Source organism: Callithrix jacchus, chromosome 10 (assembly GCF_049354715.1).
Source record: "Callithrix jacchus isolate 240 chromosome 10, calJac240_pri, whole genome shotgun sequence".
NCBI classification, from domain to species: domain Eukaryota; kingdom Metazoa; phylum Chordata; class Mammalia; order Primates; family Cebidae; genus Callithrix; species Callithrix jacchus.
In genome coordinates this window covers 24,210,775-24,227,501 of record NC_133511.1, presented here as the reverse complement: position 1 = coordinate 24,227,501, position 16,727 = coordinate 24,210,775, and the positions used below count along the sequence as shown (strand labels likewise).

The 16,727-nt window shown below is 40.2% G+C and overlaps 2 protein-coding genes across 4 annotated transcripts in view; one reads left to right on the top strand and one right to left on the bottom strand.

The window, feature by feature from the left end:
* Positions 1-3,868, top strand: part of SIAE (sialic acid acetylesterase) — a 36,514-nt gene extending 32,646 nt beyond the window's left edge. For all 3 annotated transcript variants that reach the window (XM_003734120.6, XM_078339760.1, XM_078339759.1), the window contains 2 exons: positions 830-1,025; positions 2,578-3,868. In XM_003734120.6, coding sequence (XP_003734168.5) covers positions 830-1,025; positions 2,578-2,796 — 415 coding nt within the window. In that variant the 3' untranslated portion in view covers positions 2,797-3,868. The remainder of the gene's footprint in view (positions 1-829; positions 1,026-2,577) is intronic.
* Positions 3,869-7,626: 3,758 nt separating this feature from the next.
* TBRG1 (transforming growth factor beta regulator 1) lies at positions 7,627-16,727 on the bottom strand. Its single transcript, XM_002754544.8, has 9 exons — positions 16,384-16,727; positions 14,709-14,779; positions 13,821-14,053; positions 13,132-13,268; positions 12,695-12,841; positions 9,542-9,639; positions 9,172-9,282; positions 8,616-8,758; positions 7,627-7,968 (listed from the first exon to the last, which is right to left on the bottom strand). The coding sequence occupies exons 1-9, from the start codon at positions 16,531-16,533 to the stop codon at positions 7,823-7,825; spliced, it is 1,236 nt and encodes a 411-aa protein (XP_002754590.2). The 5' UTR covers positions 16,534-16,727; the 3' UTR covers positions 7,627-7,822.

Here is a 16,727-nt window from a genome sequence, read left to right as displayed (position 1 = left end):
TGCTGGGATGTGCCGCAGTAACAACAAACACCCTCAACATCTCAGTTCTTTGATGCAACAAAAATTTATTTCTTGCTCACACTCTATGTTAAAAGAAGGTCAAGAGAGACTTTGCTCACTGTAATCATTCACAGACCCAGAGCAATAGAGGCGGCAAGTTGACCTGTGCTTCCACAGTCATCTTAAAGTCTCATCCTGGCAATTCAGTGCTCCCACACAAGTCATTTCTGCTCACATTGCACTGGCCAAACCAAGTCACAAGACCGTGGTTAACTTCTGTGACAGCAGGAAATGGGATTCCAGCATTCCTCTAGCCTCAGAGGAGGAATACTGGAATATCTGTGATCAGCCCCAGTGAATACCACACACTAACTTAGGATGTGAGAGGAGTCCAACACACGACGTCTGGATTGTAGGAAGAACTTGACTGATTTATTGAATAAATGAATAAAAGCTCTAGGGGACCAAATAATGAACAGTTGATTCAGAAGAAACCTTTTAGTGGTTAGGAACAGTCTTATGAGTTAGCTCTCCTAGGTTAGTTCCAGTATCTTTCCTTCCCCTGTGTCTCCTTCCCTCCTCCCATCCCTCCTTTTATTCCTTCCTTCCAAACCATCTATTGTTTCAAGGTTTCCAACCCATAGAAGACCCAGAGCCCCATCTATGGTTACCATTCACCATTTCTCTTAAGCTGACTAGCCACTGATCAGGGTCAGTCAAATTCATTCCTACTTTCATAAAGGGTGCTTTGTATAATTCCCCTTTAAAAAAATATGTGGTTATTGTTGAGCTTAAACCCAAAGTTCTCTACTTTTTCCTTATCCTGTAGCATCCACCCTCGAGATAAACAGACTGTGGCCTATCGGCTGCACTTGGGAGCCCGTGCTCTGGCTTACGGTGAGAAGAATTTGACCTTTCAAGGACCACTGCCTGAGAAGATAGAACTCTTGGGTCATAAGGGGCTGCTCAACATCACATATTACCAGGAAATCCAGGTGCAGAAAAGGGACAACAAGATATTTGAGGTGAGAACAACAGTAAAAACAGGGGTTCATCTTGTGGTGGAGTCAAGATTTCCTCCACACTGAGGCCATCTCTTTCATTGTAACATTACAATATGGTGGGTCTTGGTTGATTGGGGGCTGAGCTCATCTCAGAGCCACACATAAACAGCTGTTAATTCATTAGATTAAAGGCAGTTTTGATAGAACGATCAAGGAAGGGAAGACAAGTCCATATTAAAATAGACTGAGGCAGGAGAATTGCCTGAACCCAGGAGGCGGAGATTGCGGTGAGCCGAGATTGCGCCATTGCACTCCAGCCTAGGTAACAAGAGCGAAACTCCGTCTCAAAAAAAAAAAAATTTTAAATTTCCTTTCAAATATTTTCTCCCAGAGCAACTATCTTTGCTCAGGGCTGGACCTACAGCTTTATTTGTAGGTCACCTATTGAAAGATCCTTGCTCCAGAATATTTACCTCATCCTCAGGTGTATTTTTTTGTTACACTATCCTAAATTTTGACATTTTCTGAGTTCAGGTTCTCCTTTGAGAGGGTTATTTTTAGTGATTTGTAACTTCGTGTGATTTAATATAATGAGACTCCTTTTAATACCTAGCAGGGGTCATTCTGCTGTGGAATTGGGGCCACTGATGAAGGAGGTTATTCAGGAGTCTTCTATAGTTGAGGGTGGGGGGGTGGAGGCATTCCTGCATGGAACATTTAAATGAGTGACTTTGGGAATCATGAGGTCTTAGGCTGGAAAGGGGTGTGTGAAAAGAATGCATTGGAGGAGAGAAAAGAATATTCAAGGCAAACTTTACACAGGAGTTGAGGGCTGCTGTTTCTGGAATTCTAACTACAGTATCCACCTGCCTCAGATGCTTGGTTGGCACTTACCCCACTTAGCTTCTTTCCACACTGGGTTCTAGGTGAATTTAGAAGTCTGCATTCTGAGCTCTCCTCTTTTGTCAGTTGCTGGTGGTCTGCCCATCATCTGGTCCAGGACAGAATTTAGCCTTTGGGTTCTAGATAATTTGTATTCCCTCTTCCAGATTGCCTTCTGGCTTCAGAAAGGCTTTGTATCTAGAGTTCCTTTGTGCCCCTTCTTCATTCTGCAGCTCCCTGGGAGTACCAGAGAGGAACAGCAGTAGCTGAGCCACTCTGTTCACTTAAATTCCCACCTGCCTCGCTGTTTAGCAGGAGGGATCACCCAAAGAATGTTCAGGGAGCCCTTCCCTAAATGCCTCATGTGATCATGCTTCCTTGTCTCCCCCAGCAAATGTTTTATTTATTATTTATTTAACCACATGGAAATCTATTATCAACCTGTGACTGCTGACTAGATCCAAAGTGGGCTCAGGTTTGTTCTGGTTACTGTAGGAATAGGTCCTTGGTGAAGAGTGGCTCCTTCCTCCACTTCCATCCATTCTGTCTGAAAGAGCAGCACCTAGTTTCTTAGAAGATCACCCTTCTGATCATTCCTTAGATCACCCTTCTGATCATTCCTTAGATCACCCTTCTGATCATTCCTTAGAACACCCTTCTGATCGTTCCTATTTTATGGTTCTCTTGTTAGATCTCCTGCTGCAGTGACCATCAATGCAAGTGGCTTCCAGCTTCCATGAACGCCTTCTCCACCCAGACCCTGACCCTGACAACCAATTCTTGTCATGGCACTGTGGTTGCTCTGCGCTATGCCTGGACCACATGGCCTTGCGAATATAAGCAGTGTCCCCTGTATCACCCCAGCAGTGCCCTGCCAGCCCCTCCCTTCATTGCTTTCATTACAGACTAGGTTCCTGCTCATCAGAGCAATGATGCCAAATGACCGTTTCAGTATGATCAGAACTTAGCTATAAGGATGGGCTCTTTAGATTTTAGCATTTAGGAGTTTCAATAATAACCGTTGCTTTTAAAGGAAACTAATAGAAAGCCTCATTGAATGGCTTCCAGCTAGCACATGGCTGTTTCTATATTCTGATGAGCCCAGGCTGGTAGGTAACTTGAAATGCTTGCGTTTTGTCCCTGAGTCTAAGGTCTGTATTGGACAAATTCTGAACTACAGACAAATTGGACCTCAATGTCATTCACTTCCCTCATATTAATTGGGAGTGAAATGTCTAATACTTTTGTCCCCTTTTATCCAGAGTTGTGGGATCTTAGGATTGGAAGAGATTTTAAAGGCCGCATAGGCCAGCTGGTGTTACATGTTCTTTACAAAATTTCTGACAGGTGATTACTGAATCTCTGTATGAACTTTCCATTCAAAACTTCCCAAGTTTTTCCTTTTGTGGAACTGAAGTCTTTCTCCTGTGAAACTTTATTACTATTAGAGTCTTTCAGATTATTTAAGACAGATCTATTTGTATTCTCTTCAAACCAAAACCAGTTCTCTTCCTTCAATCTAAGTAATGATAATATGAATGTTTAAGAAATAAGAAACACATGCAGGCACTTTGGGAGGTGCTAAGGGACTGCCCTAAGGAATGAAAAGCAAGGGCCAGGTGGTAGTAGCCCAGGGAAGGCACTTGGGCTGCCATAAACAGGAGAGCTGAGAAACTCTGGCTTATGAAAACATGAACGTAGAGGCAACAGAGGCAAATGTGTCGTTCAAGTTAAATATAAATCTCAGACTCTTTAAAGGTAAAAGATTTAAGGATAATCCATTTGGAAGAAAAGAGTGAGGCTGAAAGTAAAGCCGCATAACAAGCATGTAGAAAAATAATGCAGATGATACAAATGTGAAAGAGGCCTTTTGTGTTTATTATTAAGAATCTTAATGCAGTTTATTGATGGATGAAAAACAGCTAACGGTACTTGAAAATTATATTACCTATTAGAAGTTAGAAATAAAATAATAATCACTAGCGATGTCTATATATTTATTTCCAGTCAAAACTTGCAAATTGTCCTTGAAGCATGTGAAAAGAAATAATGCTATCTCTGGGTAGCTTTCCTCCCCTTAATGTGAAAAATGAGAACTAAAGCAAAAAGTATCACTCACTCTACATATATAATGTATTTTACACAGTGTAAAAAATATGGTTTAGGTAGTGAATGTATTAATGAAGTCATATGTAAATTTATTATTAGTGGCTGAATAATTTAAAACCTTATGTAGGAATTCACTAAATTTCCCCCAATTTAGGAACTTTTTACTGTTTGAAAAGGAAATTTATAATCAGTTTGTAGAGTGAGTGATGGTTTTTGCTTTAGTTCTACCCCTTTGTAGAGTTCCAAGGGGTTCTGGTATAGCTCCAAACAGCAGGCATAGCTTTTGTCAGTGCCAAGATTTTATTTAGTTAAGAAACAAAAAATCTATACTCTACAAAGAACTTTGGCTCCCCTGAGGACTTCCTAGCGTTCAGTTCATTCAATTAACTCCTATTGCCCGTGCTTTGACCTCTCATGCATCTGGTCCGATAGAAACCATGAACCTCGTAACAGATTGATGCCTATGAAAACATCAATATGCCTGTCCACCCTTCCACCCCCAATACACATACCCCCATGGGCTGTTCTAATTCGGAGGCAGCTAGAGGTAGCCAAGAACTCTTTAAGTCCGGGTTTCTTTCACCTCCAGGAACCTAGAATACATAGTGTGAAAAACTTGGTTTAGGTAGCGAATATGTTACTGTTAATGAAATCATGTACATTTATTTTTAGTGGCTGAATAATTTAAAACATTATGTGGGAATTCACTGTATTTCCCCAAATATAAGAACGTTTTAGTTTTAAAATGGAATTTATAATCACTTTAAAAAATTTGGACATTAAAGTATAAGCAAGTAAAAATCACCCCCAAATTCATCATTCAGAGAAACACTATTTTGCTGAACCATTCATTTGAGTTATATAATTTTATATACTACATATTATGTTGTAATCTGTGTTTTTGACTTACTTTACCAAAATAATTTTCTTATGTAAACAGAATATAGATTTAGAGTGTTTCAATTTGGGGAAGCCTCATACTTTAACCAATTTCCTATTAATGGACATATAGATTTTTAACAATTTTTACTATTAAAATGATAGTATAATGAATATCACATGCAAACATCATACCACACTTGTCCAATTATTTCTTAGGGTCCTTAATGTTGAATGGAATAAATATGTATTTAAAATTTTGATATCTACAGTTTAAACCTCCCAAAGGATTAAACAACTTACATTCTCACCAAGGTAGTCCTTTTTTCCTTCACCATCATTGACACTGGATGTTGTCAAATTTAAAAAAATCATTGGCCGGGCACGGTGGCTCATGCCTGTATTCCCAGCACTTTGGGAAGCCAAGGTGGCTGGATCATGAGGTTAGTAGATCAAGACTATCCTGGCCAACATGGTGAAACCCTGTCTCTATTAAAAATACAAAAATTAGCTGGGCGTGGTAGTATGTGCCTGTGATCCCAGTTACTTGAGAGGCTGAGGCAGAGAATAGCTTGAACCAGGGAGTCAGAGTTTGCAATGAGCCAAGATCGTGCCACTGCACTCCAGCCTGGTGACAGAATGAGACTCTGTCTCAAAATAAAAATAAATAAATAAATAAAATGAAATAATCTGATACATGAAAAGGTAGTTTAAGTATATTATGGCAGTATTTTTCAGGTTTCTTAAATCAATCCATAGTAAAAACATTTTATACATCTATCCATACAGGTATATGTGGTATACCTATACATTATAGTTGTATACGCACTGTAGCTGAAAAAAGTTTCAATGTTTCTTTATGTGATACGTTCCAAAAAATTTGAATGTCTTTCTAAAATGAGGCTCTTTTAATATGGGTATTACTCAGGCTATAATAGTGGGAAAATATTTATTATATGAAAAAAGCATCTATCACTTTTGTATAAGTGCCAGTATTCTCAATTTATGCAGAGAAAAAAAGAAAAACACTACATTAATATTTTAAGCAATCCCCTTCCCACCTGATTTGCCATTATACAAAATTCATTAGATTGTTTCCTTTACATTGTAAAACATATACAACTTATAAAAAGACTATACTCAAAATCATAAAATGCCAGTTAACTTTGCTTCTGAGTTTACAGTGGCCAGTGTGGTGTGCTCTAAATGCTGCTGCCTGATCCCTCCCTCCGCTGGTCAGATTTATTACTATAAAATACCAGTCCCATTTGTGTTGTCCTCAATTGGCAATTATAAACAGTAGTGTATTAACCATTCAGTTCTCACCACTGCTTCCCTATTCTTCTACCTCTGGGTCCTTTTGTTCCTCCCTTTCCAGACAGCCCTTGGTAACCTGGTGATGAGTAGCTAAGGCATCCCACAAGTAGTGATGAGTTGTTAGGTGACACAGGGAAACTCTACCTTAATGCTATTAACAGGGTCCAAAAATCCAGTTGCATGGAACACGGAATTATATTATTACATGGCTAATGAAAAGACAGGACTAAGTCTGTTTCAGAGGATGGGACTAACCCCTAATTATGTTATATATGAATTTGTGTTATTATATGGTTTCAATGTATTGAAAAGCACATTCTCTGAGGTGTGAAACAAAGGCTTAAAGCTCCCCTTGAAGAATGTGCAAAATGTGAAGAAAAAGATGAACAGTGTACCTTGGACTAGACTTTCCATCTTGAGTTAAAGCAGATTTGACTGATGATACATGAAAATAAAGCAGCAGCCTGGGTTGCAGGGGCTGAGACTTGATACTCCTTGAATTAGGACCAGAATCAAGAGTAGAAGTTTATCACAATCTCCCCATCTCCCTCGTTAGTCAGCTGCTGCTACAGACTTAGTGTTTTTTTCTCCCTACAATTCATAAGTTAAATTCTAACCCCCAGTGTGACGGTATTGGGAGGTGGGGCCTTTGGAAGGGCAGACCTCTCAAACGGGCTTAGTGTCACCTGAGGCTGGGCCTTTGGAAGGGCAGACCTCTCAAATGGGCTTAGTGTCACCCTGAGGCTGGGCCTTTGGAAGGGGAGACCTCTCAAATGGGCTTAGTGTCACCCTGAGGCTGGGCGCGGTGGCTCACGCCTGTAATCCCAGCACTTTGGGAGGCCAAGGTGGGCAGATCACGAGGTCAGATCAAGACCATCTTGGCTAACATGGTGAAACCCCATCTCTACTAAAAATATAAAAAATTAGCCAGGCGTGGTGGCACATGCCTTTAATCCCAGCTACTTGGGAAGCTGAGGCAGGAGAATTGCTTGAACCTGGGAGGTAGAGGTTGCAGTAAGCCAAGATCATGCCATTGCACTCCAGCCTGGAAGACAGAGCAAGACCCTGTCTCAAAAAAAAAAAAAAAAGTGATCCCGGAGAGCTACCTTCCCCTTCTGCCATGTGAGGACACAGAGAGTAACAATTGGGAAGTTCTAAGACTAAGAACTCGTCTAAGAACTAAGAAGTGGGCTCTCACCAGACACTGAATTTGCTGGCACCCTGAATGGACTTCCCAGCATCCAGAACTGTGAGAAATAAATTCATGTTATTTATAAACTACCCAGTCTATGGTATTTGTGGTAGCAGTCTGAATAGACTAAGATAGCAGCTCTCTATCACTCTTGCTTATAAGGGGTTGAAGTTTACTCTACCTCAGGCAGAGCCAAGCAAAAAAGATTATATCCTGATTACAACAAGATGAAAATAAACAGAATTGACAAGAGAAATTTATTACTAAAAATAAAGGAGCTGAAGTTTTTCCCAGGGAAAACTATCACCACAGGATCCATGATGAAATATGTTAATATCTTCTTTGCTTCTGAATTGCTGCTTTCTTCCACATATCTGAAATCTTAGTTTAAGTTAAATTAATCATGATGAAAATGATGTGGCATCTGATCCCTTCCTGTTCAATCTGAAGACTTAATTGGGTTACACTGTGATGGAGACTTCAAGTGCTGCAGGTGAGTATCTACCAAGGGTTCATGTGTCAGGAACACAGGCTGGTAAGACGACACAAAGGCTGCAGGCTGAAGCTCCGGGAGGTCCAAGGATCCTGGAGAAAACAATTCCTTAAGTTCCACTGCTGCTTGGGAGTCTGAGGAGACTGTTGTGGTCAGACATGTACATGTCCTTTCAATCAATTCCTCAACACCCTTGCATCTGTCAGCTCAATTTTGCCTTTGTTAGGATAGGAAAGATACTTTTACAATGAAAACTGAAACGCATTAAGTGGGTTATATAGTATATTAGGCAAAGAGTGATGATTTCAATTCCATTTTTTAACCCATAGTTTTCCCTATATGACCCCAAAGCCTGAACCCCTGATCACTCATTTGTGGGAGGAATTCATGGAACACAGGCAGGGCCAAGGCTTTGACTTTACTTGAATGTTATTCCCTGAATGGTAAACCTTCCCCTGGTGTTCTGCTCTGGTCTTGCTTAGGTTACAGAATGAGATACCTTAGTTTCTGGGGCACCCTGCCTTACTATGATTGCAGGTGCTCCCTGTGACATCTGTGAGTAACCTAGGAAGCTATGCAGGCCACAGGTTCCCCTCTGACTCAGCATTCTGCAAGGCTGATTCAGTGAAAGCTTTTATCACTCAATACCTAGATATTTAGGGTAACTCAGCTATGTGTGAAGATGGGAAGGTAGCCTAAACAGTCAATTCTCAAACCAGAAGGGTGAAATTAAAGATACCTGGCAGAAGGCAATCATTCTGATCTCCATTAAAGGTGTGTCTCTGAAAGGCTTCAAAGCTCATAGCTGCATCATTCTCCGGCAGCCCCTCGGGTAGCTGCCCATCTCCAGGTTTGCACACATCAAATTTCACCCACTGGTAACTGTGGAGTCAAAGGAAATCACTCTTGAGAGTTATCTGCTAGCCATAAATACCCATTCTCACCTCCAAAGGGATCAGGTATTTTTTCTTTATATTCCTCCCATATATATCTAAAACACGTATTAGCTAACAAAAATCTAAAAGCAGGCCTCTTAGTGACAAATTATTCCGCTAGATTTCCCACCTCTTTTGCTGTCATGGTATACACAGAAAATAGTCATAATCAAGAGAACAGTGGGGTCCTGGCTCTTGCTAACCTGAACAGAGGGCTAAGAGGGCCAATACTGAGCCATACTGGTCAAGAAGCAAGCAGGCTCTGGACAAAGAAGCTCAGTGAACAAAGTAGTAACTGTCAGTCCCTGCCCTGGCTGATCACTGAGCTTTTCTAAAGGGAATGAATTTGACTACACTTACTTCATGCATTTTCGAGCTCCTGGGCAACTCTGGATCAGGTTGTGGATGGCTGGATGAGAAAACCTAAAAAAGTCAGCTCCAGCTGGAAGCAGGTTAGGCATTAGTTTCCCCCTAAACAGGAGAGGGATAATTTTAGTTTGAGAGCTTAGAGGGAGATGAAGATGGGTTTAAGAACAGAATAGTGGTATGAACACATAGGATAAGCTTTCTTGACTTTGTTAATGTGGAGGCTCTAGTTGGTATGATGTCAGGAGAATCCAGGATAGGTTTCTATAAAATAAGGGACCTCCACTCATTAAAAGCGAGAGTAAGGGTTTCACTGTACCAGCAGTGATCTTTTAGCCTGTTTTCAAGCTTTTGGTCAACTTACATAGTAGCGCTTATAGTCTTGAGCAGTTCTGCATGGCAAGCATCTGCAGAAGAGCTGACAATGGGATTCTGGGGGTCATCTTCAGGAACAATTTCAAACTGAGAAAGATAAACGAACAATGAGATCAATCCTCAAGAAGAAAGGAGAGAGAAGCATACTACTCCTGTAAATATTTCTTTACTCTGGAGCTTGAAGCTGATGTATACCATCCTCGAAAGGGACACAAATACTTTCCTACAGGGCTGCTAAAAATTAAAAAAAAATCCAAGTCCATAGAGAAAGTCCTTTGATTGTTTCAATTCTACCTTTCTTGGTTGACAGCTTTCCAAAGGTGAGCATTTAATTTGTTATATACCTTTCCAATCCACTTACATCCTTAAGTACAAATACAAATGGTATTTTAAAAACAAATGAGATTACTCTCCATGGAGTCTTGTCAGTTTTACAAGATCTAGAAAAACAGGCTGACTGCAAACTGCCATTTCCTTATATTTGCTTTGAGTGTTAAAGTCTTGATTGTGTTTATAAAAAGAAACTGTTGCATTGAAATTAAACTAATCCTGAGGAATTTCTGCCAAGAAAATATTTTTGCAATAACTGTAAGAAGCTAACTAGCTGATTTAATTATGTGGCCAGTTTTCTATAAAGTTCAATGATATTTTTGCCAGGAAAATATTTCTGTAATAAGTTCTACCTAGCCAATTAAATTCCTTGACTAGTTATAAAGTTCAGTTAAACAATTTCTAGTTCTTCAATGTTTACTTCATTCAAATTATCCTGAGTGCTATTACTTTATTTTCTGTATAATTTTTTAGAATATTGAACATTACTGATTTCTAAAAAAGTCAAAGCAGATTTTACTGAGTATAGATTCTATTACTGTTAGTTTTCTTCTGTGGTTACTATTTCACTGGATTAAATTTACTGTGTCAAATTTTAGAGATCTGTCAATTGTATAAGTAATAAATTATCCTGTGAGTAGTTTTAGTTAATGGTGGTTTTCTTATTTCAACCAATGGCATATCTTGCCAGGTTAAGATTCTAATGTTTTATATTTATTTCTCAGCTAATTAATGAAAACACTGTGAGCAATTAATTTCAAGTAGTCCAGCACTGCTCTACTATTTAGTATCCACCATGTCCATTTCAATTACTTTTTTGTATTGAAATTTTTACCCTACTTGAGTAAGGAGCATTAAGGGTAGAAATGTTACACTTTAGTCTTAAAGATACTTCCTTGTTAGTACTAATGTGTAACTCTACCTCATTCTTTCAATTGCTGTACATAGAAGGATGGATGTATTTTACTTAACCATTTTCTGGTTGATGGGTATTTAGGCTATTTCTGATTTCCTGCTATTGCAAATACTGCTGCAATGCACCTTGTTACGTGTTACTTTGTTCACATGTGCACATTTCTCTAGGTGCAAATGTGTACCTAGTGCAGTCTAGATACCGGACTATCTAGACATATTCTGGGTCAAATGATATACATATTAAAATTGTTGACACTGCCAACCTGCCCTCCCAAAAGACTACCAATTTTCACTCCTACTAACGTGTACTTGTTTTCCTCCACCCCAGCCAGCACTGGATATTTTTAATCCCTCTGATAGGTGCCTATGAGCAAAATAGGATCAAATAAGATATCATTTTTGTTTTATTTGCATTTCCTCACTTACTGATGAGGCAGGCCCACTCTTTACCATCTGTACTACTTCTGTGAAATGCCTGTGGGTTTTTTTTTTTTTAAATATTGCTTTTTCTTACTCTACGGGAGCATTTTATCTAGTAGTAATCCTTTGGCATATGTTTTCTTCCTGTTTATTGCTTGTGTTTTAACTCTGATCATGGGGCCTTTTGCCATTCAGAAGTGTTTACATTTTTAATAGTTAAGTATGTTATTATTTTCCATTATGGCTTCTAAATTTCATGTCTTGCTAAAGAAAGCCTTTCATCTCACCCTAAGAGTATAAGAAATTCTTTTACATTTTCTTTTAACATATCTGTAAAATAAAATATTTGACAATGCTAAAGTAATAAAAAGTCATATTGCCACTTGTAGACAAATATATCAATAAAATGAAATCATCTGGAAACAGATGCAAGTATTACATATATTTATATGCAAGTACACACACACACACACACACACACACACACACACACACACACTTCAGCCACTTGACGTTAGTTGGAACAAAATTTGAAGCTAGTTTCCTAGCTCACAAACCTAAAAATAATGTCCAATTAGGTTAATGAGCTAAAAAACTAAAAACACAACGGATTCTTCTTTTTCAAAAATGTTTTAGCATTTTGTTTCTCAGAGGAAATTAAGAATTGACTCATCAATTTCTATTAGGATTTCAATTAAATTTGCATTGCATTTATAGATATATTATAAATATGGTATACCATTAAAATGAGTCTTTCTAAAGAAACTTGCATAATTAAGGTCATATGAGCTCTCAACTATGCCTAACAGTGCTGTGATAGGCGTGATGCAGTATTATCTACAAGAGTCGAGCAGTCTCAGGGTTCTCCCAGTTTCTGCTGAAAGATTCCTTGCCTTGCCTCTACTTCCTTCCACCTTACTCTCTAGTGATCTGTAACTTCCTCAATGAAGTTTAAAACTCTGAAAATGGTCTATTCACCCCCCAAAATCAGGAGGTGATGGTTAGAGAAAATGAACTGTCTCAAAATGATGAAAAAGGTAGTTAGTAAGACTAGGATTTAAGACTCTAAGGTCTAAGAGTATGTACAGCCAGAAACTAATATGCAGTTTCTTTGCCAACTCCATAATAGTCCAACTTGAAATGGCAATGTATCAAACCATACCTTCCCTGTATTTTGGCCTGTACTTCACATAAGTAGGCTTGATCAAGGCTTACATAGTCACAAAGTCAGCAGTTGAAGTAGCATGGTTCAAGAGAAAAGAGCCTCAGTTTGAGAATTAGACAGATAACAGACTCACATCCAAGCTCAACCACTTATTAGCAGAGGTGTGACTTAGGGCCACTTACTTTTCTGCATTTTGGGATTACCCAAATGGTGATTATACGTATCCACCTTGTAAGGTATCAGAACAGGTAATACATATTAAGTGCCTAGCACAGAGAAGGTTCTAAAGACAAACAGTGGTTATTAGGGTACCTGAGGCTGCACACCACCATCCTTTATCTGACAGGTATATAGACACTTCTGGTCTGGACACTTCATGCTGGCATATATTCGAGTACTGCAGTAGCCCACGGGGTAGATGGCACTCTCATCATGAAAGCCAGGTCGGTCGGTGATGATCTATAAAAAACATTCCCCCAACCTAGGATTGAGGTCACTGAAGAATTTAGAAGTCCAGTTTCCTGTGGTAGCCTTTAGAACCACTTTGGGGCTGCAAAGAGTGACAAATCAGAGACAGAGAGCAGGCTATGTAGCAGACAACACTGACCTGGTTTTGCAGGGACTGGAGATATTCTGGGGTTGGTATAACTCAGCAAGGGGCTGCTGCTAATGGGAACAGGGAGGGAAGGCTCAACCCCATTCCCACATTTCTCTGATTCTCCTCTCTATATATCGCTGGTCTCACTCACCTCCCCCAGGCTATATACTGTTAGACCCCCTAGTCCGATGGGGAACACAGGCCGTCCTGAGGGATCCAGGGCAATGGGCTGAACCAGCTTGCGAGCACCTCCCTCCATTTTCTTTTTCTTGCATGTTTTCTTCAGAACTGAAACGCAAATCTGGGGTCACCCACTTTAGTCACATCCCAATGTTGAAGGGAAGGGAAAAATTTGCATGTGAATGGTAAGGGCAATAAGCCAATCCTGGTTTTACATACTTACTGAATGGGCATATGGGGTATTCCCCCAAAGCCCTGAGTAGCTTTCTAACTTGCCCATATTAGTGTTTAGGAGCTAAAAGCCTTATACATTTTAAGGCCTCTTATTTCATTTGTAAGATCAGAAATTTCCCAAACCAGCAGTGTGCTCAAAAGGCCACCTAGCCCATTTCCCTGCCTCTAGGAAAGACCAAATGGAATGCAACCCAGAGAGCTGAGGGAAGGAGGAAGTCTGTCTGCTCCACTTGCATTTAAGGAAGTCTAGCCAGAATTTCTCCACCCAAAGTGGCTCTAATACATTTATTTCTTCAGGGCTATTAGGGTTCCTTAACCAGATGAGACTCGAAGTCTATCTGTAGCCATATGTATCTCTCAGTTAGTACCAGGTCTGTCATTAGTAGGTGAGTCACTGGGGCAACTGATAACATCTCCCCAAAGTACCTTCCAGTTTGTTGTTCTCTTTGCCTTTTTCTTTTTTCTCCTTCTTGGATTTCTTCCCAAATGGTTCCTCAGCCCCAGTGCTGGGCCCAGAAATCGGCCCAGCTCCCTGTATAGTTCCCACAGAGCTGGCCACACTGTAAGTCAGGGGCAAACTGGAGCTGTGGGAGGGAGCTGCAGTCTGCACTTCCCCTTCAGTTAGAGCCTGAAGCTGGAGGAGCTTCTTTAGCAAGTACCTGAGGTCAGAAAGGAAAAGGAGCAGAGGAATGAACTTAATCAATTGTCTAAATTCAGTATTATACTCAAGTACTGGGAAAAGCCAGAATTGTATATGAGATTACTACACTCATAAAAGTAAGGTTCTTAATTGGACCCTGTGATTCTCAACCATAAAACCCTAGAGGATAATGAATACTTCCAAGAAGCCACAGATAGGATAAGAACTGTAGCTTATCTCTTGCATCTGGACGGCTTCTCTACCTTGATGTTGGACAGTGTTAGGCTTCTAAAAGGCACATGATTTACAGATGTATATATACCCATTTTGCTTTGCACAGAATAGTATGTACAGAATAAATGTTTGTAGAATGAGAGGCAGTTGCTTTTATCATTTAGCTTTTATAATTGGGGGGTTTAAATAAGATTATTTACTAGATGTGGCAAGATGGCTTTTTCAGAAAGATGAGTAGAGGAGCTGTCGCATCATCATGGCCCAACATAACTTGGGTGTGCAGGAACCAATGCCACAGGTTGTGAGTTTCTCTGTGTTTGATCAAGTGGCCAAGGGACTATGCGGTGCATGTAAATCCCAGTGGGAAGAAAAATCTCCAGAGCAGTAACACCATTATCAAGCTCCAAAAATGTGATGAACACAAAATGAAGCCAGCTCACCTTCTTTCTTCTTTTGCTTTAAGAAATTTTTCCTCAAGACGAGCAATTTCATCACAAATAGCAGCATTTTCCTTTAAGTAAAATTTTGAATACAATCATATAAAATGAATAAACAATTACATTAATATGCTGGGAAGAGAATCTATATTTCAAATCAAAAACCTTGTATTGCTGAGTGAGAAAGAAGAGTTATTCCACCTTGTGACAAGCTATAAATAGATCCATACGTAAAGGTAGTAAGGTTCTACTATGGGCAGGGTAACTAATTTATTATCCAGTCTGGGACACCTTTGAGTGAAAAGGGGGTGCTATTAATGCTTATGCCAGAACAATATGGTAAACCAAGACTGTCCTGGGCAAGCCAAGATTAATGGTCACCCTAATTAGTATAGCGTTTGGTAGAGAAAAAGGCATACTGCTTAAATCCATAGATGCTTAAATTCAATACTGTAAAATAAAGACTGTCTATTCCCAAGTGCCTCAATTCTTGAGAAACTTAGAAAGCCTATCTAACCCAAATAGAGAAATACTTATATGTATTCAAGTATCATCTTTTTTTTTTTTTTTTAACTGATGTCTCAATCTATCTCCCAAGCACCAATCCTGAAGGGAATGCTGAATCTGAATGCTCCATAGGTGGAACCTCAAACTCTCAATGTTCAAAACAACATCCCTTTTCTTCACACAACCTTCATGTATTTGATGGAACCAACATCCTGGAAATAAATTCCAAGCTTTAGGTACCTTTGACATACAGGGGATAAAAGAAAGGGAACAATCAGATGCCAAGTCCTCTTAGTTCTACTTTTCTCGTTCCTCTCCAGTGCAACTAGTAAGCAATGCACATAGCAAGTGCTGGATAAGCGTTTTTGGAACGTGTATTATAATTTCTGCACCTTTCCTTATGCTTCCAAAAATGCTGAGAGACATCTGAGCTTTTGGTAAAGGGAAGAGATAAACTGTTGACTTGGATGTGGTAGGACATTTGAGGACTCCACCTCTATTTCCAAGCACTGAGGCAAGCCAAAATATTCTAATATAAAGTTATGGCTGGCAAGCTATAGTAAGTGTATTCATTCAATAAACCCAGTGCTTCTACAATAAAAGGAAGAAACATTTGGAACACTCAAAGCTTAGAGGGGGGAAATTATTGAAAGTTTTATGTACATGTTTGGGCAAGGGGTCAGTTATGGGGAAGTAAGGTGCTCAGAAAATAGGCTGTGTAGTGAAAGTTATAAAATAGAATCACGGCATCTAAGTTGGAGTCAGGGCTCTGACACACTACCCTTGGGCAAATCATCTCTCTGGGCTTCAGTGTTCTCACTTTAAAAATAATGCCTAATTATCAGGGCTGTATCTCGAGAATCAAACACATTTCCTAGAGTTTTGCAATAATAACGACTAAAATTTATTAACATATCTTCTAGGCACCAAGCACTTTTCTTTGCTCATTTAATCTTCATTATTCTGCAAGGTAGTTATTACCTCATTTACAGATTAGGACACAGAGAAATCACGTAATATGTCCAAGGACACAAGGCTAACAAGTGGTAATGTATACGGAAAAGCCAACACTATATTAATACTGTCACCCTGGGAAGAGGGGGAACGCTTGGGGAAAGACTTCGTGAGCGAGTCTCCAGGCGGAGACCGGCTGGATGCGGGTCAGACTCACAAACACCGTGGCCTTGGCCGCTTTGCGCAGCCGCAGGTACTTCAGCCGGTACTTCTCGTTCTGGCTCTTCTTCGGAAGCTTTTTCATCCTGGCCTTGCTGGACTGCAGCTGGGCCCGCGGCGAAGAGGCGAGGCCGTCCAGCAGGCTCATGGTCCAGCCCCGCTACGGGGGCCCCAGGACGCGGCCGGCATCGGATCCTAGGTCAGGGAGCAGGCAGGAGCGCTGGTTTCGTTTGTTCGGAGCTAGTGGAATCGGGCCTCTAGGAATCCAGCTCTCCGAGACGTTCCCAGGGCTGACCGCAGCGCCAGAGGCCCTAACAACCCACCCGGCTCCCGGATCCTCTC